Source organism: Pelodiscus sinensis, chromosome 5 (genome assembly GCF_049634645.1).
Source record: "Pelodiscus sinensis isolate JC-2024 chromosome 5, ASM4963464v1, whole genome shotgun sequence".
NCBI lineage: Eukaryota > Metazoa > Chordata > Testudines > Trionychidae > Pelodiscus > Pelodiscus sinensis.
The window spans coordinates 8,318,180-8,345,300 of record NC_134715.1 but is presented as its reverse complement, the minus strand read 5'-3'; the positions used below and the strand labels follow the sequence as shown (position 1 = coordinate 8,345,300).

Sequence of the window (27,121 nt, the reverse complement as noted above, 5' to 3'; positions counted from 1 at the left end):
AGCTCCGGTGGCGGCAGCAGGGGGTTCACTCCAGCTTTACGCTGGCATAAGCATAGAACCGAGGTCCCTCGCCTATTGCACGATGCAGCTCTCGTGACCGTTAGCTAGAACTCACGTGCCTGGAGACTGGGAGTGAGACACAGCAGCCAAAGGGGCGAAAACCGCAGCGGCATTAGTACAACAGCAAATGGGAAAACACCCGGGAGCCATTCAAAGGGTCTGGTCCAAAGCCCAATTGGGAGCATTTCCATTGACTTTGGATCAGGCCCGGACTGCGCTGCATTGGCGCTGCTCACTAGTTGTCTGCGAGTCAGTGTTGTCTGTGTAAGTCCCCTGTCCTTGAGCCCCTAGTTCTAAGAGGGTGTCAGGTGGCGGGGGTAGGGGTGGAGGCGGGGGAGCAACATGCTTTTTAATCAGAGCTTTGATCTGGAATGCCTAGGAGTCCGACAGGGACCTGAAAGCGCTTGCTTCGTATTCATTAATCAGTGACTCCTGCCTTTCCAAATGCCAGCTCCCACAGGCCTTTGCATATTTACAATGGAAATGTGCTGGGTTTACCCAAATGACCTCTTAGAGTAGCTGCCTCCCTGTAGAATACCTATGCAAATGTTACTGCACACAGACTCCGAACAAACATGCCAGCCAACGCAATCTCACTACTGGGGCCTAATCACTCAGATCCATTGCTGCTTTCCCATGCAAATGTAACCTTTGATGCCTGAGACTCGTCCTCCCCGGCAGGCTCACACCTACTTGCAAGCTTGTCAGTCCTTCGCTACATGTATCTGAATCATCAGCTCAACTCCTCATCCTTTTACACTGATGTCTTTCTGTTGATCCGGGTGGATGGGGTTCCATTGGAAATGCGATGTTCAACAGCATTGGGAAAATTAATCAAATGTTGCAAATCTGGGACTGGCTGTAACTGTAAAGTAAAGTACCGTGGACTAGGCTGGTCCTTAAAAACAGGTGCTAAGTGGAGTCGAAGGCAGAAGCTAAATGTTTGTGATTAGCAGACCTTGTCAGATAACGTATTCACTGGGCATTTACTTTCCTGCATTGCTACAGAATCACAGAAACCGAATGAGGCCTCTAACCTCAGCTACTCCATTCCCTGCCCGGGCTGGCCTGCTCCCAAAATATTTTCTAATACATCGCTGGGGTCTCTTTTAAATGTCCTATGAAAAGGGGCTTCCCAATTCTAGCTTTAATTATTTGTAATAGGGTTGCACCTAGATGATCCCCATGAGATTGGGCTCCCCTTCTATCTAGGCCCTGTACGTCCACATAATAAGAGACAGGCCCTTCCCCAAGGAATTTACAGTCACACAGACAATGGCGGGGAGCAGACACAAAAGGGAATCAAGCACTCAGGCGAAGGGACTCAGCGAAGCTCACACAGCAAGCCAGTTGCAGCACTGGGTGGCTTGGCTCCAAGCCCAACACTACACCAAGCGGCTCGTGAGCCCAAGGAGAAAGCACACGCACACGTGTTTACAACACCGAGTGCGGGTGCACCTTTCTGTATCTCTCGGTCTGTCCCCCCGCGCCTGTTACGCCGAAGGAATAAAAATGCTGTGGTGTGATGCTGCGCAGTGTGACACAAGGTGCTGTACGTTTACAGCAGTTATTTGCTTCCTGACACGGGGCAGAAAGAATGTAGAAATGCGCTTGGGGGTCTCTCCAGCAACCATCTGCCCCCTGGGATTTGGGAGCTTTTCCGTGTCCAAGGGAGAATTCCCTGGGCAACCGAGGGAGCCCTGCTACCAGCTCCAGAGCTGAATTCTAGGAATTGACACCAAGGGCTTCAGCAACAGAACGGCACAAGAGAGGGCCCCTGTCACTGGGCTAGGGGTCATGGGACCTAGATTCTGTTCCTGGCTCTCCCAGGTGACCTGAGCTGTGGTTTTGGCTTGGTTTAGTCTCCTAGCTTGTGCAAGCTGTATGGAGCAGGGGCTGTGACTTGTAATATAGACCTACGCACCTAATACAATTGGGCAAACCACAAACGGAAATGAGGAAAGCCGAGTTTTGCACATGTTGGAACAGGGGGTAACACTCCTTTTTTGCCCTGATACAGCTATACTCAGGGCTCGACAAATAATACAATCTACTCACCCATGGCGAGTAGATTGTAACCCGGAAGAGCCGGGTTCGGGTGATCTGCGCATGTACAGAACGATCTGTGTCAGATTGCCGGAAGCGCGGCTGGTGAGTGGGGCTTGCCATGGGACAGCGAGCCCTGGCTATACTGATGGCCTCTAAAAACAAACCTCTGGTACAGGTCCTTTCTGAAGGGCCTGTGGCAGTAATGTCTAGGGATATGTCTACATTACAGAGGTTTTTTTGGAAAAAACAACTGTTTTTTTTAAAAAAAAACCTCACTTACGTCCATACTGCAATTACATTCTTTCAAAAAAAAAATCGAAAGAACAGAGAGGTTTTTCCGACATTGGTAAACCTCTTTCTACGAGGAAGAAGCCTTTTTCCAAAAGAGCTCTTTTGGAAAAAGGCCTGTGTGGACGGGGAAGAGGGAGTTCTTTCAATAGAAGAGGAAAGAGGAAAAAGCACAGATGCCCGGGTGGCCACTCCGTCCATAGTAATCACAGATTACATTCAGTGTGGATGCTCTCTGTTGAAAAAGCAGATCGCTTTTTCGATGTGCTTTTGCTGTGTAGTCGCTCGCTTTCGGAAGAAGTTTTTTCAGAAGATCTCTTCCGGAAAAGCTTCTTCAGAAAGAAGCCTGCAATCTAGACAGCCTAGAGGTTCTGAAGCTGAACAGCATTGCATTTCTGTACATCAGCACTGAGTTAGGTCCCAGCTGGTCACATTCAGACCTACAGAAAGCCATGCTATGGATTTACCTTCTTCTCATTGATGTCCAGCTGCTCCTCTTCCTTGTCCACATCTCCTGACAAGTCTTTGATTTTATTCAACAGCTCTGCTTTGGGTGCCGACATGTTATAGTAAGCAGGGCAGGTGATCAAAGTTACAGCAGCTTCCTTTTCCTCTCTCCTAGATGAAAAGAAAAAAAAGAGACACACAAGTCCAGAGTTGGGTTTAGTCTGGTTTTGACTTTGGTCTATTTTTCCCTTAGCAAAAGTGGTAGGATATCAACTGGGATAGTTTATTAACAGTCCGTAACAGAGAATGCCAATTCCCACCAGTAGCTGAAGCAAAATGCAGGACAATGTAGCACTTTAAAGACTAACAAGATGGTTTATTAGATGATGAGCTTTCGTGGGCCAGACCCACTTCCTCAGATTTGAGGAAGTGGGTCTGGCCCACGAAAGCTCATCATCTAATAAACCATCTTGTTAGTCTTTAAAGTGCTACATTGTCCTGCATTTTGCTTCAGCTACCCCAGACTAACACGGCTACATTTCTATCACCAGTAGATGGTGCATGTCAGCTATCTTCTGTTTTCTCCATGCTGGGAAAGCCAACACAATCGCACTGATGTTTGGTTGTCAGCTGACAACTCGTCTAAACACTGGGGCTGGATCCTCAGCTAGTCTAAACTGGTATAGCTCTGTTGAAGTACATTTAATTCCAAATCTTATCCTGCATAATCCAGTTGTAACTTATTGTAGCAGAGCTTCTCCAGCTGTTGCGTGTGGCCCTTTGTTTTACAGTAGGCATTTTCCAAAGTTTAGGGCTAATTTTTATAGCACACTGTAGTGCTTTTTTATAAGGCATTCCCCCAAGCTCCTTCCCTCTCCCACGCAAAATAGTGCCTCTCCTAAGCCTTCACAAAGATTTGCTTCCAATTCTGTTCTCCCAGCAGTTTTACACGGCAGTAATTCCATTAGGTTGAGTGGAGTTACTCCTGTTACCATGGTGTGAGAATAGAATTAGGCCTCTGGTTTGGGGGTGTAGCATGGATCTCAGTTTCCAAAATCATGGGAAATATCACAGAAAAGATTAACTAACAAGGGGGTGGAGTGAAGCAGCCCTCCCCATGCTCCACACCAAACTCAGCACCATATTCAGTACTGGCCGTAGTGTCCTGGGCTGTGTCTACATTGGCATCCCTTTCTGGAAAAGGGATGCTAATGAGACACTTCGGAATTGCAAATCCGCGGGGGATTTAAATATCCCCCGCGGCATTTGCATTTACATGGCTTCCGCTTTTTTCCGGCTCGGGGTTTTTGCCGGAGAAAAGCGCCAGTGTAGATGCGATTTTCCGGAAAATAAGCCCTTTTCTGGAAGATCCCTTATTCCTTTCTTGAAAGTAGGAATACGGGATCTTCCGGAAAAGGGCTTATTTTCCAGAAAATCACATCTACACTGGCGCTTTTCTCCGGCAAAAACCCCGAGCCGGAAAAAAGCGGCAGCCATGTAAATGCAAATGCCGCGGGGGATATTTAAATCCCCCGCGGATTTGCAATTCCGAAGTGTCTCATTAGCATCCCTTTTCTGGAAAGGGATGCTAATGTAGACTCAGCCCTGGAGCTTAGAGGAGAGATGGTCCGGAGGCCAATAGCTATGCACAGCCAAGATGGTAGGAAACCCTTTTACAAGAATGATTTGCTAGTCCCAGTGTTTGGGGATCGAGATCAAAGTAGTGTTCCATCCGCACTGGCAGGAGGAATCCAGCCCACGCTCTTCCATACAAGAGCTAAGAGCTTTTCTTATCCAGCCCCCAAAATGAACTGGGCTCACCTGTCATCCTCAGGCCCCACCCTGCTGGCTTTCTGCATCATCTTCCTTTTCAAGTGGTTCTCTTTCAGCAAGCTGGTTCCCCTGGGAAAGATCCCTTCCATTAAGTCCATGGTTGTCTTCATTTTGGCATCGGGATCTAGGATATCAGCTAGTGACTTATCCCTTTGGACAATCTCCTTGGCCAGAGCTTCTGACTTAATCTCCTCCGGGGTCTTCTTCTTCTTCGCTTGAATGGCTGCGCCCTGAGACCCGGGACTGAGGCCACCATCTTCCGTATCCCTCCCCTGGACGTCTGGCTCTTTCAAGCTGCCACCGAGTCGTGCTAGAGTCTGTTTTTCAGAATGAGGGGGCTCCCCTGGAGCAGCAGGCGAGTGGTGCAGGGCATCCAAGGAGGTGGGAGAGCTAGTCTGCTTTGACTCAGTGCTCCCGACAGATAGGGAAGTGCCCAAGTGGCTGTCCCTGCTGATGGACCTCAACTCTGACTTCTCCCTGGCAGCCAGACTCTTGGGAAACCTGCCGAAGCTGCTGTGGACAGAAAAATTATACGATAAACATGGGGTGAAGGGGGTACTTTTGGAGAGGGGACTAGTACTAAGCACAAACGAGAGAAATGTAGTAAATCACATTTCCCTTTCCACTACACTCTTTTGACTATCTAGAGTGTCAGTCCTTTGAGGCAGGAATTGTCTCTCTTGCTAAGTATTTGTGCCTAGAAAAACCCACTCGAGGAAGCTAGTGGCGCCAGAAGTAAGTGATCCCCATGACTCCAAACACGGTTGCTTCTTTATTCTAATAAAGATCAAAGGAATCTTCTTGTGCCGGATGGGGCAACTCCTGTGTTCACTCTCAGAACACGTCACAAGCTGACCCTTTCTAAAAGGGCAGCCGCCCTTCCCAGAAGCGTTCGGGGGTCAGACTCGTCAGCGCCACAACAGAGTCAATTGGCTTTCCGTTCCCAAGCTGGGAAGGAGAATCACCCGGAAAGTGCAAATCCCAGCTGTCCTTTACACACTGAGACCAAAGGCTCCTTAACAACTTGCTACCACGGCCCAGGTAACAGAGCCTGACTGGGCTGAGGTAACTTGGGGTAGCTCCCTGGAAATCAATCAGGTTGCTCTGATTTACTCCCGTGGCGGGCCTTCTTTACGAGTTATTCCCATGGGATAAGAATTGCCAGACTGGGTCAGACCAGAGGTCCATCCAGCTCAGTGTCCTGTCTGCCGACAGTGGCCAATACCAGGTGTCCCAGAGGGAGGGATCACAACAGGGAATCCACACGTGATCCCTCCCCTGTCGCCCATTCCCAGGCTCTGACACACAGAGGCCAGGGACACCATTCTGACCCGTCTCTGTGCAGGTGGGAGCCGCGATAATTTTGCGCAACCACCTCCTGACTCCCAGTCGCCATGTTGTGACAGGGTCATGACGCACACTCTAGTCTGGGGCGCTCTGATCCCGCACGCCCACGTTTCATGTGGGATCACTCCCCTCAAGACCTAGGATGTCTCCCTGGAACAGAGCGCCCACCTTTCAGCACGTCAGACCGCCAGGCTGATGCTCCTCTCACGCAGCAGGAAATAAGGCGTCGCGTCAACGCTGCCACGGAGAGGAGAATCAGACCCAGCGAGAGTCTCAGAGTTACATGCCCCAGTGAATGCGGTGGGTTTATGAGACCTCTGCAGCTGCATAGGACCCTCTTGTCCAGCCCCCTGCAGTAACAAGCCTGCCAACTTTGGGCGCTGCAATAAAAGACACACGGCACAGCCACGGCTGGCCCAGCTCAGGCTCACAGGTCCCAGGCCAGAGGCGGGCTACACACAGCAATGTAAATGGTCAGATTTGGGCAGGAGCCTGGGCGGAGGAGGAGGAGGGTGGGATTCAACACCCCCGGATCCAGACCGAGTCCGAGTCCGAGTTGTGACATTGCTATTTTTAGCCCTGCAGCCCAACTCCCGCCGTAGGTAGACCTGGGCTCTAAGACTCGGTGCTGCAGGGGTTTTATTGCCGTGTAGGCGCCACGGAGCTTTAAAGTCAGAAAGGAACATTTTGTCTGCCCCCCGGTACAGCACGGGCCACGGTCTCAGAACTCTGTGACGTCTCCTTCTTCCTTAGGGGCGCTGATCCTCCCCTGTCCGCCCACAGAGCCAGATGAGCAAGCCCTGGGGACAGACACTTTCTCCAGCTTCCCTTGCTGTGTGCACACTCCCTAGTAGCCTGTCCATTTAGCTGGCGGCTGTGAATGGGTCCTCTGGGTAGGCAGTGCTGTGTCAGTCACAGAGGGACTGGGCCCGGCATATCCGACTCCTTCTGGCCCTACAAAGACCAAGGCTGGCCCTACAGAGACACCGTGGCATTACAGCTCTCCCTTACCTTGTTTTGGCCTCTTCTGTAAGCCTGGTGGATTTGTCTCCTGTTGCCCCACCTGCCTCACAGGCAGCCAAGGGAGGAGGCGATGGAAACTCCTCTGCGTCGCTTGAGAACGTGCTGGAGCTCAGCTCAGGAAGAGGCGGAGGTGGCGGGGGGGAGAGTTTCAATGCAGCCCCTGCAGCACCGGGCTGTGAGTCCTTGATAAACACCTCGTCGTCGCCGAACTCCGGCAGGCCCGGTGGGGGACTTAGCTGAAGGCCAGACTCAGAGATCCGCAGAGAGACCTTCCCATAGGGAGGCGGAGTCTCTGAGTCGGAGGAAGTGCTGCTTTGGGTCGGCAGGCTCTGCCCCCGCTGAAAGAGCTTCTGCCCGGACACCTGAGAAGACACCAGGCTTTTTGGGAAGCTGTCATCATTGACCGAATGAGCCCATTTCACTTTTGGCGGGGGGCGTTTCTGAGGCAGCACGGCCCTTCTCTGCATCGCTTCTTCGGCCGAGTCCTCAGGGGAGCTGTCATCGCGGTACGGAGACCGGGCCTGACTGTTGTTATTGCCGTCATGGGGCACGGCATCTAGTTTGGCGCGCTGCCCCATTGCCAGGCCGTGCCGAGCCGCCAGCAGGTCTGAGGAAGACTGAGTGAGATGAGCAGCCCTGGAGAAGGACTGACCAGATCCAGAAGAAATAAGGTTGAGGAGCACAGGTCTGGTGCCCTGCTTAGGGTCAGAAGAATGATTCTTCAAGTCTGTTGGCGATGACACACACCTCTGAGTCCTGCTGATGTGCCCGGGAGGTTCTGAGGCCTGATGGCTCTCATTCAGAGTGGAGGCGCTTGTGAGGTCATTACGAGGAGGATGGGGATAATAATTTGGGATTGTTGGCCTTTCTGGGTGGCTTCTTTTCGTACGGAGGAAGGACCTAAGACAAGATAAACTATGATAAATCCAACATTTTCATTCAGGGAACCAATACAGCTGCCCCTTTAAAAAGCAAAGAATTATTAGAGTATTAGTTTAGATCTTAATATCAGAGGCTGCTGCCAATGTCTGTCTCTAGTTAAAGCTGATTTCAGTGGGATTGCACCAGTGAAATCAGCAGTTAATTCTGTGCATAGGCACACAGGTATTATGGTGATGGGCTGGGTACCACCTAGAGAGATAAAAATTACAACTAATCAATAGTGTATTTTTCCCCCAAGACTGATGTGTAGCAGGGCAAAAAATCTGATTGAGGAGAAATGTATTTCTGTGGCACGGGATTCATGAAGTTTGATCTGGCCTCCAGAAAACAGCATGAATTGTTGCAATATAGATAACAATTCAGGAACTAAGCAATACAGCAATTGATATGGGGAAAACCTAGGTCCAATGGTTTCAGTTAGCATCTTGATTTATTATTGGAACTGCAGGGAGTGAGTCGTATAATCAAGGTTGCTCAACACTTCTTATTATAACGTCCTGTTTTCAGTTGCTTATAATTTTGCCAAATTTAAACCGTGGGCTGAAATTTCCGAAGCTGGGTGTCTGTTTTAGGCTGGTTTTTTGGCATGTGCATAAAAGTTTCAGCTAAAATGGTTCAGTTGCTTCCAGGAATGAGATTAGGGAAAAGGAATTGTTTTTACCCATCTTAAAACATTCTTACAACTGCAAGGTCCTCTAGAAAAATATCATCTTATGTACTATTAATATAATGGTGATTAGACTTATCATAATGTGTACACATTAGAGAAAGGCCCAATTACGGTTGCACAACTTAATTCTGACATTTCCTAACTTTTGAATGCTCAGCTTTACCACATGACCATTCTTTTCATGTAGGTTTTCCTTTTTGTTTTTGACATAGGGCCAAATGAGTTCTACGCACTTTGTAGACAAATACAAAGAGAGGTACTATGCCCCAATGAACTCCCAATCTGAATGGACAACAGACTAAATTGTTTCCACTACTTTTAAGAAGGCTCTCAGATAAATCAGAGCTACAGCAGTTGTCTTGAAAGTGAAAGACCCTCTTAGAACATCACATAAAATCCACAAGCCCGAGCAGTTGGAAAACAAAATTAATGATAACAACAATTAATACAAGCAAAATATTCCAAGCACGCATTAGGCTGTAGTAAAAAAGTCCTGCAGTATTGCGATTATATCCTATATCTTTAAAGGCTGCAGCATTGAAATGATCTGCTTTATGTGCTGTATGAGATTTGAGGCCAAAAGGTGCATTCAGTTATGTGGGGGTACACCAGAAATAACTCCATCAAAGCTTAGGGGTTACTCTGCATTTACACTGGTGTAACTTAGGGTATGTCTAGACTACACCTCTTGGTCAACAGAGAAATGTAGATTAGGCATGTTGAAATTGCTAATGAAGCAGGGATTTAAATATCTTGTGCTTTATTAGCATAAACATGGCCACCGCTTTTTTTCGAAATGGAGCTTTTTGGGAAAACCCCCCCGGCAGTTTAGACGCGGATCTGTCGAAAAATAAACCCTTTTTTGACAGATCCTGTAAACCTCATTTTTTGAGGAATACAGGATCTGTCGGAAAAGCTCTATTTTGGAAAAAGTGGCGGCCATGTTTATGCTAATGAAGCACGGGATATTTAAATCCCTGCTTCATTAGCAATTTCGACGTGCCTAATCTACATCTCTCTGTTGACAGAGAGGTGTAGTCTTAGACACAGCCTTAGAGCAGAATTTGGCAGTTTCTAGCCCCCAGGGAGAGGGGTCAAAACTTCCCAGCCCAGCCACTGTTAGGACAGTCTGTGGTTCTCGGATAGTAGCAATGTGTGATTTTTGAGCTGCTCAGTGTTGTCAGGAGAACTGGATGGTAGATCTGCAATTGCCTGTCACACTTCGGTGGCATTTTCTGATCCTCAGACTGGTAGAGTCACCTCGGTTACACCTACTGCACTAACAACAAAGATGTTGGAAGGCATTTTGGAGGTTGGTCAGGGACAACACAGCATATGGCAAAGAATACAAGTCAAGAGACCACATTAGTCCAATGAGGTCTTGTTTGACTGCCCGTTTAAAGGACTAACCCTGCTCTAACAAAAATCTTTGGGAAGAAATAGGGCTGGATTCTGGTCACAGCTCTGGCACTTTACAAAGCAACAGCCACAGTAGAATTCCACCAGCACTGGAGCTGCATAAGTCTGGCATATAGGACCCTTTATTGCTCCCTTCACGGTCTTTGGCATAAGGAATGCACTAGTGACAGAGCTGAGAGAGGCTGTACTGCTCAGAGCTTTAGCTATTCTGGGGCCACTGGTAGCCACAGAGAGGCAGTCATATGGTAGCAAAGCCCTGGGGGCTGTTCTAACTTACACTATTCCTTGGCAGGCACAAAGATGACTGAAAGCCAACTTTGCTCCCATCTCAGGCTGCCCTCTCAGGAGAAATATTGCATAATATCGCACTTTTATGTGCATGAACTGTTCTACACAGGCCATGCTGTGACCCCTTCCTCACTGTCTCAGTTCCTGGCACAAGTAGTCCTTTTGACTTCAAGGGGCTCCTCGTGCGAATTCACTGATGTGAGTAAGGAGATCTCAATCTGGCCTAACTGGGACTTTTAAACCTGGAAAGGGTCCAGTCTTGTTACCACAGAAGTCAAAGGCTAAACTCCCACTCATTTTAGTGGTGCAGAGTCATGCCCCAAATATGTGCGTTCTGATATTAACACTCACAGCTGACATTGCTTGTGTCTGGGTTAAAAACATCAGCGAGGGTGACCAGAGGACCCAATATGATCTGGACAGCCCTGATATTAGGACTTTGCCCTACATACACGGTTAAGTCCTTTTGCCACACTCTGTTTTTCACATTTACTATTTGGTCCATCTACGTGTCACAGTTGGGTTGGTGAGACAAAACCATCCACAGAGGGCCCTTTATGAAATTGCTAAGCAACAAATAAGCAAAAAGAAGAGTCCTCCCCTGAGCAGCGATCTAGCTGTATTTTTTTTTCAAGCACATGTCATTTCCAGACTCAATGAAGTTTCAGGGGTATATTTGGTTCCTGCCTTCCACATTTCAGCTATCCAAAGAATCCAGAACATTCAGAGCAAGGCACTTGACATTCCATTGGAAAATGTGCTAAGAGAACACACAAGTTGCGGAAGCAGTAGAAATATCACAAAGATGTGAAGATAGGAATAATAATTCAGAAATGTGGCTCTTGGCAGGAAAGTACATAACATAATAACCTATTTCCTGCCCTCTTGGCTCTCTTTCAGGCCTGGTGTTAAATCTAGTTACTTAGAAAGAGAAGGAAGCAATGGGAGTTATAACATAGTGAAGTATTAAGAAATACTGATGGTAAATAAAATGAGGAGGGCAGGAAGGGTTTAAGAATAAGAGCCAGATGTATCATACTCTAAATAGCACTGCAAACACTGTTCAAATCCGGCAGGAAATGGCACACTTTCAAATATTCAAAAATGGTGGTAACTTAGGGCAAAATGACCTTCCATGGTTTACTCTGCAAATTTCTTAGGCCAGGTCTATACTAAATGGGAAGGTCAAATCAAGATACCTAACTCCAACTTTGTTAATTACATAGGTGAAGTCTACACATCTTGTTTTGAGTTTCTCCACAGTCCACATAGCGAGAGGCCGACAGGAGCAAACATTCCCATCAGCTTCCCTTACTCCTTTCAGAAGTATCAGCTGCCAACAGGGGTGTCCTCTGAGTTCAATTTAGCGGGTCTTAACTAGACCCGCTAAATTGAACTCCAGAAAATTGATTGTAGCAGCGTCTATCTTCCGGTTAGTGAAGATATGGCCTTAGTAGTAGCATAGGAGTTGCAAGACTGGCTTAGAACCATCAAGTCCAATATCCTGTGTTTGACTTGCCTTGTTTTGTCCACCTGGGTGGCATTTCCAGGACTCACTGCATTATTGCCCCGATGCTGTTGTTTGGGCGACTGCTACAGATGTGATTCCCAACATGACCGAAAGGTGGAAACTAGAACTAGAATTCCTGAATAATTATGTTAATGCCAACTTGTGTTTTGTTGCGATAGTATGTGCTTATGTACCTAGAGCTTTGTTTGAGTCTTTTTAATATTTAAATTGAAACAAATACATAAAACAGATCAACTTGAAACCAGATCAACATCTCATCTGAGGAAATGGGTTTTGCCCACAAAAGCTCATGATACTATTTTTTTTTGTTAGTCTCTAAGGGTACATCTACACTGCACGCTTATTTCAAAATAGCACACCTACACGGCAGGGAAGCCTCATAATTAGTCAGAGGCAGGCTCCCCTAACGTGGATGTGCTTCCTCAATTTAGAGGCACTGGGGAGTAATTAGTTTGAATGCCCCTGGGGAGGAACTATTTCAAAATAGCAGTAGTGGAGCATCCATACTGTAGCTATTTTGAAATACCTATTCCAGAAGGGTGATAGAAATGTAGCCGTGTTAGTCTGGGGTAGCTGAAGCAAAATGCAGGACAATGTAGCACTTTAAAGACTAACAAGATGGTTTATTAGATGATGAGCTTTCGTGGGCCAGACCCACTTTCTCAGATCAATTCCAGAAGAGGCGCTATTCCTTGTGGAATTAGATTTACAGAAGTCGGAATAAGCCGTCCGTTATTTTGAATTTATTTTGAAATAATGGAATTGCTGTGTAGACGCTCACATTGTTATTTCAGAATAATGGCCGTTATTCCGAAATAATGCTGCTGTGCAGACGCGCCCCAACGTGCCACCGCAGTACTTGTTTTTATAGTTACAGGCTAACACGGCTACCCCACTGAGACTTTTAATCAAGGAGTGTGTTACTTAGAAGTGTCAGGTAATATCTATGCTGCTGCACCCCCTTCCAATTTTGTAGGGTTTACAATCACTTTTAAAGGTCCCTCTCCCATTACTGAGTGAAAGACCCTGACAGGAAAACAAGGAATCTGCCTTATGGCAAAGCCCCCAATCCAGCAAAGTAACTACGCACAATGGGAATGCTCACTTGCTATGATTAGGTACTTTGCTGGATTAGGGCCGAGTAAACAGACAGGAACTTTAGGGTATTTTTTTTCCAGTTTCTCTTAGTTGCAATTGAAGAGAGACAGAAACACCCAGAAACCTAAGATGTGACATTTAACACTAGTAAGTCACTATCAGACGGAAGTGTTATTTTTAAGTTAATGAAACTTCTGCATGTTAAATGAGGGTAGAATATGCTACAGAAATAAGGAGAAGACATCTGAGAGTAGGGTTTTACCTTGAATTAATTTCTATGCTGAAAAACAAGAGCTAACTGAAGATTAGTCCGGGTACACCACACAAGACAGCCAAAATGCAGTCTCCCAGTGCATATGGTCTGTCCAGCTCCTAATATCCCATTCATTTATATAAAAAATGCATTACAATTGAATCGTTGCCAATGGCAGTGGGGTTAGCACCAGCTGAACCAGCAGCTGGAGAAGAGACACAAATATAAACCTACCTGTCGTCTGTGCCAACCATGGAAGAAGGATTAGTCACCAAGTGGCCAAATTCACTGCTTTCCCCTGTCAGCAAGTCCTGGAATGCACAAAGGAGCAGAGTTAGCAGCAAGTAAGACACGCCTGAAGTTTCAAAACAAAAGAGCACTCTGTGTGTCCTTTACAGTTGCAAAGAGAGGGAGTGTGGTTTCAGGATCAGAGTAAAAGAAGGCCACTAGTGAATGTGCAAGGTTTCCACAAGCTAGTTAAAATGGATTCACCCCAGCTAACACTGAGGCCTGCTGGGCAGCATTTCTACAACCACCTTCCCTGAGAAATACCACAGAAGAATGAGGAGGGGGGCGATGTTCCCTTCAGAGATGCCTCTGACAAAGGTTGTCGCACAGATGCTATGACTCAGCCATTCCCCTCACTTCTCCGGCCAACACTAAGCCCTTTTCTGCTGCTCCGGCCCCCAGCTGGTCCCCCGAGGAAGGGAGATTGTGGTGGTTATCTGTGGCCCGTCTCTCATGGGCCTGACTTGCTTCAGTGAAAGCCAGTGCAAGCCAGAGTGGAATATTGCTCCAAGAGCCTAAGAGCCTTCAACCACGCTGCGATTCTGAGGCCGCCATTTTCCTATCATGCCCTTCCTCTGATCAGCAGGACAGCCTGTGCAAGCCCAGCACCGATCTTGCCCCCATTACAATCAGGGGAAGTTTGGCCTCATAAGGCTTAAACGGGAACTGGATGAGGCCTCAGGCTCCCTAAGAGGAAGCTAATTGTCAGTATTGCCGCAAAATCTTCTTTCCCAGGAGACCAAGCCGACGCTTAGCCCTTCCACACCAGCGCATCCCCCAACCCAAGCATAATATGCCACGGGCAGGCTGGCTCACTGCCACCGTTCCCCTGTAATGTCTCACCGTCCTTTCAGAGTCTAGTTCTGATCATAAGCTCACAGTCGGGCCTTCAAACAACTCCCATTTAGACACCAAAACAACTGGCTGGATTTCAAAGGGCCTCAGCAGTTTAGCTGCTCTGCCCTCTCGAACGACGAGCCACTTGTCTCCATGGGAGCTGCCGAGTGTCGTGCGCATTTGCAAATCCAGTGTGGGACACTGACAAATTTGGCCCTGAGCTCTTCCGGAAATCTGGTTGCAGCTGCTCCCCCGGGATGTAAGTCAATTACATGATGGTAAATGTCCAGCATCCTTTTCCAGAGCTCAGTCATTCTTCTGTCACTCGTCAGCCGTGGTTTTTAATTGAGGGGCCTCCAGTCCTGTTCCCTCCCTGGTTTTGTTTCCTCCCTTTCCATGGCTGCGGATGGAAGGGAAGTGCTGAACTTGATTTAGAAGTTGGGGAGCCGAAAGACAGGCCGGTTGAGATAAGCCAAAGGGGCCGAGAGAGAGGAAGGCAGAAATTGCGCCCTGCAGACAGATGGCGAATAACTCCCCACTGCTATCCATTTCCTCACATTTTTAAACAAATTCCTACAGCAGGGGCGGGGAACCTTTTTTTGGGTTGGGGGCCACTGACCCACAGAAAAAAAAGTGTGTGGGCGGGTGCACACAAACGGTCAGAAAAACCCCCTCAGTAATGTGGCCCTCGAATCAGAAGGAAAAAGACACTCACCACATTCCCCTCCCACAGGAGGCCCGGCCTAGTGGATTGTGTCTGCTCCAGCCCCATGGCAAGGGGTGTGTGTGTGTGTTGAGGGGGAAAAGGGGGCTGGAGCACCAGTGCAGGCTCCCCAACGCCGGGGGGCCCCTGAGCTTTGGGGGTTGGATCCAGGCAAGCCGGGGGCCACATCTGGCCCGGGCCAGAGGTTCCCCATCCCTGTCTTACAGTGACACTGTGGTGGGATTTATATTCAGCATGAAGAAAACAGCATAGACTGCAAGCAAAAGCATACAATGAGCCCGCGAAGGCTGCTTATGAAATGGGAATGACTGTTTTTCACAGAGGAGCTGAGCTGGTAAAAAAAAAAAAAAAAAAGATGTGTTCTCTTCTCCACAAACACTTCTACATTTTTGGTTCCATATCCCTACACATGCTTGAAGATAAACAAAGAGGCTTCACATAATGCACAGTCAACCTGTGGAACTCCTTGCCAGGGGATGTTGTGAAAACCAGGACTTTAACACTGTTCAAAAAAGAAATACATTCATGGAGGATAGGTCCATCAATGGCTATTAGCCAGGATGGGTAGGACTGGTGCCTGTAGTCTCTGTGGCTATGTCTACACAGCCGTTTTTGCGCAAAAACCCCGTGGAGCGTCCACACCTCAAGCGTGTTTTTGTGCAAGTAAATTTACAGTGAATCGACAGAACAGAAGGCTTTTTGCAGTATAGGTATTCCTCTTTCTACGAGCAATAACTCCTTTTTGCGCAAGAGCTCCCGTGCAAAAAGGTGTGTGTGGACAGGAAACGGGTTTTTTGTGCAAAAACAGCCTATCGAAAGAAGCACAGGTGCTCTGGTTGCCATTAACAGAATGGCCATCAGAGCTTTCTTGCGAGAGAGTGTCCATGCGGTCTGGACGCTCTCTTGCACAAAAGCGCGTCACTTTTGTGACGTGCTTTTGCAGTGTGGACACGCTCTTGCGCAAGATGTTTTTGCGGAAGGTCTCTTCCGCAAAAAGCTTCTTGCGCAAGAAACCTGCAGTCTAGATGTAGCCTGTTTGTTGGAAGCTGGGAATGAGACAGGGAATGGTTACTTGATAATTCCCTGTTTTGTTCATTCTCTCTGGGGTAACTGGCATTGGCCACTGTTGGAAGGCAGTACATTGGGGTTGATGGACTTCTGGTCTGACCCAGTCTGGCTCTTCTTATGTTCTTATGCTCTCCTGAATCAGGGTTTAAGAGTAAACATTTCAAAAGTGCCTAATTGCTTTAGGAACCTAAGTCCTATTTTCAAAAGCCTAAAGCACTTTTAAAAAAGTAGGAGTTAGGCTCCTAAATCATTCAGGACACTTTTGAAAGTGTTGCTCTTACTACGTCCCTCATCAGTATGAATTGAAGTATATGCGTAAGTGATTTCCTGAACTGGGGTCTATTACACATCTGCATTTGTTTATCGTCTTCCTAGCACTAGTCCCGCTGTTCACACCATTTGGGACCTTTAGTGTCACTAATGCACCCATGGGAAAAAAGCACAACAAGCCAACAGGAAAAATAAAAATAAAAGGTCTCAGGATTTGTGCCCTGACACAGAGAGCAGCTCGATAAACAGGAGCTGGAACAACTGGTTTCCAGATTGCCATCATAAAGTACCTTTTGGCAGCGGGGGGAAAAATCTCTTTGCTTTGTGCTTTCCCCCTCTGGAATCCTGTTTATTTTTGTTCCTGCTTTGAAATACACCATCAGGCAGCATCGGCTTTGCTTTTTGGCTTTTACAACACATCTTTCTTATGGAAATGTCCTCTTGCTGAACATGAAGGCTGGGTCTACACTGGCCACTTATTCCGGAAAATCAGCCGCTTTTCTGGAATAACTTGCCAGCTGTCTACACTGGCCCCTTGAATTTCCGGAAAAGCACTGACGATCTAATGTAAAATTGTCAGTGTTTTACTGGAAAAACTATGCTGCTCCCATTCGGGCAAAAGTCCTTTTCCGGAAAACTCTTCCGGAAAAGGGCCAGTGTAAACAGCCCAGTAGTGTTTTCCGCAAAAAAACCCCGATTGCGAAAATGACGATCGGGGCTTTTTTGCGGAAAAGCGCGTCTACATTGGCACGGACGCTTTTCTGCAAAAAGTGCTTTTCCGGAGAAGCATCCTGCCAATTAGACGCGCTTTTTCCGGAAATACTTATAACGGAAAAATGTTCCGTTTTAAGCATTTCCGGAAAAGGGTGCCAGTGTAGACGTAGCCGAAATGTTTCACAATTGACAATGGTTGTCATAAGGTTATGTAGATGGGCCTGTTGTCCCTTCTAGCCATTTGATATTTAGGTGTTGGTTTTAATGCTCTCTGTTGAAAAAGTAGTGCAAGGACTGAGGCTATGTCTAGACTACAGGCTTTTCAGAACAAGCTTTTTTCAGAAGAGATCTTCTGAAAAAACTTCTTCCGAAAGAGAGCATCCACACTGCAAAAGTGCATCGAAAAAGCGATATGCATTTTCAAAAGAGAGCATCCAGACTGAATGGATGCTCTCTCGCTTGTAGGTTGTGATTACTATGGACAGACTGGCCACCAGGGCACCTGTGTGCTTTTTCCTCTTTCCTCTTCTATCGAAAGAACTCAGTCTTCCCCATCCACACACGCCTTTTTCCGAAAGAGCTCTTTTGCAAAAAGGCTTCTTCCTCGTAGAATAAGGATTATCAATGCTGGAAAACTCCCTCTGTTCTTTCGATTTTCTTGTGGAAGAACGCGATTACAGTGTGGACGTTCCTCAAGTTTTGTCGGAAAAACGGCTGTAGTGTGGCTATACCCTGAGACATTTCAAGATGGGAGATTTCAGATAGACTGTAGGGTAGGGTTAGAAAGGACAGACTCCCACTCCTGGTGCATTTCAAAGCACTCCACTTGCTAGCTTCAATCCTCATTCGGATTCATTCTGTTATATACTACAGTATCGCAACTGGGTATTTTGACAGCACTGGCAGTTCCAGATCTAGATTTGATGCTCCTGTTTTAAAACTTGGGCTTACGCAGACAGCTAGGAAACATTTTTAGAAAGAATTCTGCCTCTAGAACTTCCGTGTTGTGTTTTTGCTCCAGCTCTCTCTCTTTCCACTATAGGACCCTATATGGAAACTAGTGGGATGAATCAGCCCAGCTCCTCTGATTTCGGTGATGTCAATAGAGCTAAATTGATTTACACCAGCTGAGTAGCTGACCCGGGATCTTGCTTTCTTCTCCCTTGTTTTATTTGCTGCCACTCAAGTCCGTCAGCCTCCCGCGGCATTTGTGACGTCATCATCATTTTCACAACAACCGGCTGGGAGAAGAGAATATTGGTCCGGATTCTCCTTTGCAACTGGATTGTAGGGGGATCTTCCAGAGGTGAAAAGTCAATTTAACAGCTCCTAAAGCATACCCCTCTCTCCCTGCAGGCAGCTGTCAACCATTCCAGACCACAGTCCTTCCTAGAGTCTGATTTGCCATGTGTATCCCCCAGACCCATTTCACTTAACACTTACACAATCAGACATACAAATCCCAAAGCACCACAGCATACTACGACTGAAAAATTCCTTACTTTCTTGTTGTTAACCCCATAACTGTAAAATATATCAATCAGAATATAAACATTGTACTTGCATTTCCATGTGTTGCCAACAGAGCAGTGTAAACAAATGACCGCCTGTGAAATTTTAGTTTGCACTGGCCTCGTTTGTGCTTTGTCTGGAGACTGTTGCAATTCCAGGCAAAGATCTAGCTGAGTTGATCTGGAAGACCCATGAGGACTCCCAGGCATATCTCAGGTTGAGAAGCACTAGAAAGGGGTACAGGGTAGGGATTCCCCGCACCCATGCTGTTGCAATAGCTTTTTGGGGTCACTGGAGCCCCTGCACCTTTTTAGAGCTGTGCTCTGCGCGTCTGAGCTAGAGTTAATCCTCTAGACGGAGGATTTCAGACAAGGAGTAAACAGCAGGAGCACATGTGCTCTTAAAAACAGGACACAGACGCCCTTCCCCCAAGCACATACCCCTAGGCTGTGTCTATATTGGCTTCCCTTTCCGGAAAAGGGATGCTAATGAGACACATCGCAATTGCAAATCCGCAGGGGATTTAAATATCCCCCGCGGCATTTGCATTTACATGGCTGCTGCTTTTTTCCAGCTTGGGGATAAGCCGGAGAAAAGCGCCAGTCTAGACGTGATTCTCCGGAAAATAAGCCCTTTTCCGGAGGATCTCTTACTTGAAAGTAGGAATAAGAGATCCTCCGGAAAAGGGCTTATTTTCTGGAGAATCACGTCTAGACTGGCGCTTTTCTCCGGATTATCCCCAAGCCTGAAAAAAGCGGCAGCCATGTAAATGCAAATACCGCGGGGGGTATTTAAATCCTCCGCGGATTTGCAATTGCGATGTGTCTCATTAGCATCCCTTTTCCGGAGAGGGGTGCCAATGTAGACACAGCCCTAGTGTTAAGAGAGCAGGAGGAAGAGCAATACAGAAGGGCTGTGCTATGCTGCTGGCAGGCACGTCAAAGTGCACCAGGCAACTTCAAACAGAGCACACGATCCATATCCGAGCACACGAGCACATTTAACCTGAGTGCCAAGCTAGCATCATAACCTCCCTCTCCCTCAGCCCGTGGAGCCTTCTGCCTCTGAACAGCAACCCAACAACGTTCATACCTGGTGTTTTTTGTCGGCTGTCGGAGAGGACCTGGAGCGCACGTGCACCGGGACTGACTGGTGGTCAGATCGATCGAGCAAGTCTTCAGCAGACACCGATTTCCCAGATTTCCCAGGTAACGAGGGGTTTTCGAAGGCCCGTTCCTCCATCCTGTAGAGGACTTGGCCACGCGAGCCACGCTGACCAGCCTGAGAGCTTCTCAGGGGCTCCAGTTTGGCTCGGTAATCTCGGCGTTTGTCTGTGTGAAAGTGGCTTGCAAAGGAATTGCTGCTGATGCCTTCCTGGTGCCCTTTCTTTGGCTCAAACCCGTTGAGATCAAAGCAGCCCGTGAGCCCGGGAGGGAGGGTGGAGGAGACCCGGCCTGTTCTAGAGACCTGGTCTAGTGACTCTCTCCGGCGGTAATGCTTCTGATCCTGGAGCGAATTCATGCTGGAGGCGGAGGAGAGGCTCTGGCTATCCAGGCCACTGGCTTGCAGGCAGGAGCTTTGGGAGGGCTCTCTCAGGACCCCAGCATCTTGAGAAGGCCGCTTCCCCGTTTTGCGTTCGATGTAGTCCGCGAGCGCGTTCTGCTGCAGCTGCTTCAGCTCCGGCTTGGACAGGTTGATGGTAGAGCGAGCTTTGCTCTCCTGCTCAAAGATCTTGCGCCGGTCGGCCACTGTGTTCTCCGGGAAGATGAAATGAAGGCCTTTCTTTTGTGGGGAGACGGACGAGGGCTCGTGGTCTGAGATGCCCACTTGGTTTATTTTCTCTGGCTCGGAGTAGGACCTTTTCTTCTGCTCCGCCGTCAGCCTCCTCCTGCCTCCGATGCGGGACACGTGCTGTAGCCCCGCGGGGCTCTCCTGCTCCATGCAGTCCAAGGTCGGGAGGTTGGTCTGCGTAGGAGTGATGCTGTGCCTCTCCTTGGGGACGTGAGGGGAGGTGGCAGTGCTCCTCATCCCACTGTGGGCCGAGGCTGGCCTCTGGGCACTCCTCTTGGGTTTGCTCCCAAAGGGCGGGCCGATGTCGAGGTCTTTGCGCCTGAACGACGTGGCTCTGAGGACCTTGGACTGAGCGTCTTTAATGCTGTTTCTGTAGTCCCTGCTGAAGGAGGTCTCCAGCTGTGAGCCAGGAGCACCTTGGACGTGATCCCTCCACAGGATTTCCTTCTCTGGCTCAGACATCAGCTGGAACGTGCTTCTGCTCCTTGTCAGAGCGTAGCACTCGCTCTGCTGGACCGGGCTTGCTGTGGCCACCATCTGCTGCTCCACAGGGCGCCAATCGCACTCCTCAAGCTTCGGGCTGCTGTTCCTGCTGGCCTGCTGCACGCACGGCGGCTTCTCAGAGCCCACGCCCGGGTCGCCGAGTGGCTGGCTGTGCTCCTGGGCGCTGGACTTGCTCCATACATCCTCTGTGCTGTGAAGAGAGCACCTGGCACCGGGGGGTTGGCTGGGCCGACTGGGTCCATAGTTCTGGCCAAAGCTGGGCACACTCATGCCCTGGGGCCTCTGACTGCCGTGCTCACGCTGCTCTATCTTGCTGACCTTCTCCAGCACGGAACAGTGGGGCTTGCTGGAATCCAGCTTCCTGGGCTGGAGGCTTTGGGCGCTGCCGGAGCTTAGCCGGCTCCTGCTGACATCGGAGGCCTTTGGGTGCTGCAGAGAAGGGGGCTCCTCGTACGTCGGCTCAGCACCGTGGAAAGGGGCCGTGCCGGTAGGTTCATCCTTGCGCTGGGCGAGGGCCTGTCTGTCCAAATCGTTCCTCTGCTCACAGCCCTGCCCTCTTTGGTCCTTCTCTGCTTTATTACCGCGAGCCGGGAAGGACAGTTTGGCATCCGAATAGCCCTCGCACGGTTGCATCTCCTTCAGCTCCAGGCTGTTTTGCCTCCTGGTGCCCTCTAGGCTGTTCTGCATGGGCGAAAAGCCCAGCTGCTTGGCCCTACTGTAAGGCCCCTGATTGTGGTCTCTCTCGCTTCTTTGCAGGTTAGCATTTTTGTCCTCCTGCAACTCGGCCAGCCAGTACTCCTTGGGCTGGTAGAGAGCTTTGCTTTCACTGGCCTCCCTCCAGCAGGCCTGCGGGGGCTGGGAATTGTGGTTCAAGTGCTGGGCATTGTGCGTGCCGATGCCATGCGATGTCACCCCAAGGGAGCCTGACTTGTCCTTTTGGGAAGGGGTCGAATGGACGTCCAGGCTCAATGGGCCATGAGGTCTGTACTGAATGAATTTCGTGGCTGCTTCTGGCTTTTTCTCCGCAGCCGGTGGCCCGTGGTCTGGCCGATAGAAGAGGGACAGTCTGTTTCCATTCTCGTCCATGCCGGAATGGCTGCAGGCCTGCTCACACGTGGCCGGGAGGGGTGGAGCATATCCGCTCTCTTTGGCCAGAGCTGGATAAAGCATCCCATTATTGTTTGCCAAAGAGTGGGGCACCTGGGCAAAGTGTGGCTCGGGGGAAGGTACGGGGTAGATGCCGGTAGGCAGCAAAGGCTGTCCTGGCTGGCTGGCCTGGGAATAGCTCTGCTTAGGTTTCACTTTGGGGCTGCTCTCGGGGCTCTTCTCCACCACAGTGTGCAGCTGCCCTTCCACAAACACGGGTTTCAGCAGCTGTCCCTTCCCCAGGGAGCCAGTGCCGGTGGGCGGAGGCCAGGCTCCTTTTGGCTGAGCGCGACACGGCTTATGTGGATCGAGGCTGGACCAGGAGCTGGGCCTCTCGTGGTGCCTTATTGCGGCATAGCTGTCGCTGCGCGTTGGGGGATGGGGGGCCCCCTTGGGGTGCTGACCCTCACTGTCGGAGGAGCTCCTCTTTTGCTGGCCCCAGAAGGGGACTCCGCTGTACCGGCTGTAACCAGGCAACCTGCTGTAGCTGCGGCCTTCTGTCTGCGCCCGGCCCTCCGGACGCAGCGCGGAGGAGTTCACCTCGTACTCCTCAGAGACCCTTCGCTGGGCGTCGTAGACCGTCTTGACGTACCTGATGTCGGCCTGCCTCATCTCCTCCTGCGGGCTGCCTCGGGAGTAGACGTTGTCCATGGAGAAGGAGCGCTCCTTGCAGAAGGCAGGCGCCGGGCACTCGGGGATGCTGGAGTTGGTGGAGAAGGAGCTGTAGGCGGAGTCCCTCTTGCTGTGGAGTTGGGCAAGCTGGTCGATGCTGTTGGTGGACTTGGCCGGGGAGAGGTGGCAAGGGTGATAGCCAGAGGGAGTGTGGTCCAAGGTCTCCATGCTGCCCCACGAGCTGTACTGGTCAGGGCTTCTCCTCAGATAGCCATGGTCATAGCCAGAGAGATCGCTTGTCGAGGAACTAGTGGGAGAGAGAGAAGGGAAAAATCGACTGTGAGCAAGAGAGGCGCGCGCTGGCTTATAAACAAGCTCAGAGGCAAGATGTTTAGTTTTTAGAGGAACAGACGAAAACCCATATTTGGGCCTGACTGTTCCCTGTCTGCAGTCATCTTGGTTTACTAAGAGAAATTGCTTGACATTGCACCACATGTCTCCGATTTATCACCCCGGGGCGGGAGGGAGAAGAAAGACGGAAGCCTAGCGTGAGCTATGGAGCCAGGGAAATCTGCCCCACCCATCCAACCCATGCAAAGCATTTAAACATTAAAAATAAATGCAGATGCCAGAGTGGGAAAGAGCAAGGAACAGGAGCAGCTTACTGGGGGGAGGAATTGAATCTCTTTTTTTTCCCCATTTTGTTTCTTTTTATGGAGTGGAAGGCTACACCCTGGCAGTCTTCCTGGAAACTCAAACTGTAGCAGAGAAGTTTTGTTTGCTGTGAGAAAACTAAACAGACAAGACAGAAAGGAGATGGGGGCATGTGGGTGTGGGAAGGAAACAACCGTAGTTTTCGATAACGCCCCGGGAAGTCTTTACAGACCCACCTTGCGTGTAGCTTAGCAGGCAAGGCTGTTCCCCATTAAGAGATCCACAGAGCACTAGCTAGGTCAGATATAAGTTGGCGGAGGACTCTCTGATGTGGTCCGTGGAAGTCTGTCCAGAAAGAGGACTATTCAGGTACTGTTCTAGTTACTGGGAGGGAGGGAAGTACCGTCCAGGGGTACTTATATTTCTGAAAGTGTTTGTTCACATAGAGGGGAAGGTGGGGAGGGTTTAAATTGCTGGGAGGGTCTTTCTAGACACCCCGCCCCTATTTCACTCCAGCAGGTGTTTCTGAAGAGGGATGTTTGAGGTACCACTTCCTTCCTCTCTGTCCTCAAAGGTCCTATGCCACCCTCCCTCTGGACACAGCTCACCCGGTCGTCCTTTAGTGCTACTGTGAGTGATGGTCGGAAGGAGCTGCCTGGGAGCACTGTGAAGCGGTACCCTAATGCCCCTACACAAGGAGCTGGGAATCACTGGCAGCCTGGGCTTTGGTGTGCCGAGAAAAGACACAGGAGGCACCTGGGGCGAATAGCAGTCGCGCCTCAGCTCTGAAATAGCTGCATTTCCTGGACTGCCAGGGTCCAGCTCCTGGTCTAGGGTCGCTCCGCTATAGCTCACGCAAAGCCCTTTCCTGCAGGCACTTCCAAGGAGATTAGAGGGGCTGCGCATCCGCAGCAGCTGGTGAGGCTCATGGGAGTTGGGGACGCCCAGTAGCTATGAAAATGAAGCTCCCCGGTCCCGTGAGGCAGATGGTGTAATGGAAAAGAGCCCCCAGGCTAACGTGTCGCCACTGAAGAGCCCACGGTGGCTCGCAAAGCGTGCTCAGACTAACCTCTCCGGGCCCGGCTCCACTGAAGGAGCAAGGCTGTGAAAGGACAGCTCGAAAGAGAGATGGGTGGAGAGGCATAAGGAAAGGCAGAGAGGAGGAGGCTGCCTGCAAAGCAAAGGATAAGCCACGTGTAGGAAGGGGGGCAGAGAGACACATGGACATGGAGCGGAATAACTTCAGTCAAACCTCAGACCAGCCATGTTGATCATGACCAATCATAGAATCCTGCGGCTGGAAGAGACCTCAAGAGGGCACTGAGTTCAGCCCTCTGCCCAAAGCAGGACCAATGCCAACTAAATCAACCCGGCCAGGGCTTTGTCAAGCTGACACTTAAACACCTCTAGGGATGGAGATTCCACCCCCTCCCTAGGTAACCCATTCCAGTGCTTCCCCACCCTCCTAGGGAAATAGTTTTTCCTAATATCCAACCTGGACCTCTCCCACTGCAACTTGAGCCCATTGCTCCTTGTTCTGCCATCTGTCACTACTGAGAACAGCCTCTCTCCATCCTCTTGGGAACCTCCCTTCAGGAAGTTGAAGGCTGCTATCAAATCCCCCCTCATGCTTCTCTTCTCCAGACTAAATAAGCCCAAATCCCTCAGCCTCTCCTCATAGGTCACGTGCTCCAGCCCCCTCATCATTTTGGTCGCCCTCTGCTGGACTCTCTCCAACGCATCCACATCCCTTCTATAGTGAGGAGCCCAGAACTGGACACAATACTCCAGATGTGGCCTCACCAGAGCAGAATAAAGGGGAATAATCACTTCTCTAGATCAGCTGGCAATGCTCCTCTTAACGCTCTCTAACATGCCATTCACCTCCTTGGCTACAAGAGAACCCGGTTGACTCCTATCCAGCTTCTCATCCCCTGTTACCCCCAGGTCCTTTTCTGCCAAACTGCTGCTTAGCCAGTCAGTCCCCAGCCTGTAACAATGCTTGGGGTCCTTCCAACCCAAGGGCAGGACTCTGCACTTGTCCTTGTTGAACCTCATCAGATTTCTTTTGGCCCAAACCTCCTGCTGATCTGCTTTCACATTTTATTTTAGTTGTTTTTTTCAAACGAGACTCTGGGTCTCAGCCCCCGACAGCCAGATTCTCAGCCTGGATCCAGGCCTTCCTCCAAGGGAAGCTGCCAAACTGACCACTAGATGCCACTGGTGTCCCTCTTTAAAAACACGTGGAGGAAGAAGCATCCCTGGCAGCCGTGAGTTTGGCTGGAGCTCTCTGCCAGGAACGCAGTTGCTGTGAAGCAAAGCCCCTGGCTATCAGCGGAGTGGGCTACGGGATGATTTGAGCCAAGGGCAGGAGGGGAACACACATTTCTACTGCAGCTCTTGTTTTTGGAACCCTAGCTTGCCTTCCCCTGCCTCTCCCCAGGCTCTAGGGAGCTGGTTCCTGGCTCACATTTGCAGCCCAGTGTTTAAGTTGTACAGAGGCTGAAGCCCGTCTGTCTTTCCAGGGGAAATGGAGAGGCTGGAATCTCGTGCATCTCTCCTCAGACTGCCCAGGACTGTTACGGACAAGTGTCCTCTGGATCGTCTTAGAGCAGCCGGAGATCTGTCTGTACAGACTTTGAAAAGAGAATCCCTCCCCCATGGCATGGGCTCTGGTTTGCAGCCTTAAACGATGTCTGGCAGCCTATTCTATTAAGAGAATTAGGGTCCCAGGGTTAGTTTTCTAGGAATGGCAAACCACCGCACTGGCTTAGGAGGGAAACCCCCCCCCCATAATTCTAACTCTGACCTCTGCAGAAAGCCACTGGCAAACCAGGAAATCCTTTCCTGAACTTCTCACCCTGGGAGGACCAACAGTGATCTCATACTTTTGGCTACAGCGACAACTGCTCACGCGAGTAGCTTGTTACGCGGACAGGTGATGTTTCCATGCTGCCTGAGCTTGTTTCGTCTTTCTTTTTACTTTATTCCACTTTTTTTCCCCTTTCGATGGAGGGCGGGGGAGGGGGAGGAAGGAACAGGGTGGAAAATGTTTGTGAGATGTTTGTGAGGTCTTGAAGATCTAGGAGTATCTCTTGCAGATCCAATTAAGGTCAAAAAATTCAGGGCTAGCCAAACTCATTTTTAAAAGTGTTTTGCCTAACATGAGGTTAAAGGAGTTGCCCAGTCAGAGTAGAGCAGGAAACACAGGGTTTAATCTGCTTTGGAACCATTTTACAAGACTGGGTCTTGGAATTGTAATATCGCAGTAGTAAGATAGGACTTGGCTAGGTCCTCGCTTAGAATTGGCTAGCTCTTAGTGTTATGCGAGATTTGACTCCAGACTTCCCAACAAGTGTTCCTATAAGCTGAGCCACCAACGTGTTCCTAATCTTTTTGCCATCCATGTGTGGAATGAATTTTTCTATGTGCACTGAGGCACATATGAATGTGCCCCACCCATAGACACAAAACCTAGCTCTGCTAATCAGCTGGGAAGCATTTAAATCTTTCCTGAGTGGCCGCACAAGTGCACAGCTTACAGGGAACGCTGCCTCCCAAGAGGGTAGGAATACAGAGCCAGTTTTTTTAAGGGAGATCATCATCAACAGTTTCCATGTAGGCACCTAAACAAAATGCAGCGGGCTGCTTCACCTGGATGCCACCGAGGAGTTGAGAGCTTGTAAAAATCTAGCCCCAATTGTGGGTTGTGAGCACTTTTGAAAATGTGGTCTGTCGTGTATTAGGGGCAAG

At 49.5% G+C, this 27,121-nt stretch overlaps 1 protein-coding gene across 7 annotated transcripts in view; it reads right to left on the bottom strand.

Annotated features, from left to right (window-relative positions):
* Positions 1–27,121, bottom strand: part of SHROOM3 (shroom family member 3) — a 240,827-nt gene that overhangs the window by 14,311 nt on the left and 199,395 nt on the right. For all 7 annotated transcript variants that reach the window (XM_006133874.4, XM_075929433.1, XM_006133877.4 and 4 more), the window contains 5 exons: positions 19,754–23,021; positions 13,483–13,559; positions 7,036–7,947; positions 4,666–5,190; positions 2,865–3,015 (listed from right to left, as the gene is read on the bottom strand). In XM_006133874.4, coding sequence (XP_006133936.2) covers positions 2,865–3,015; positions 4,666–5,190; positions 7,036–7,947; positions 13,483–13,559; positions 19,754–23,021 — 4,933 coding nt within the window. The remainder of the gene's footprint in view (positions 1–2,864; positions 3,016–4,665; positions 5,191–7,035; positions 7,948–13,482; positions 13,560–19,753; positions 23,022–27,121) is intronic.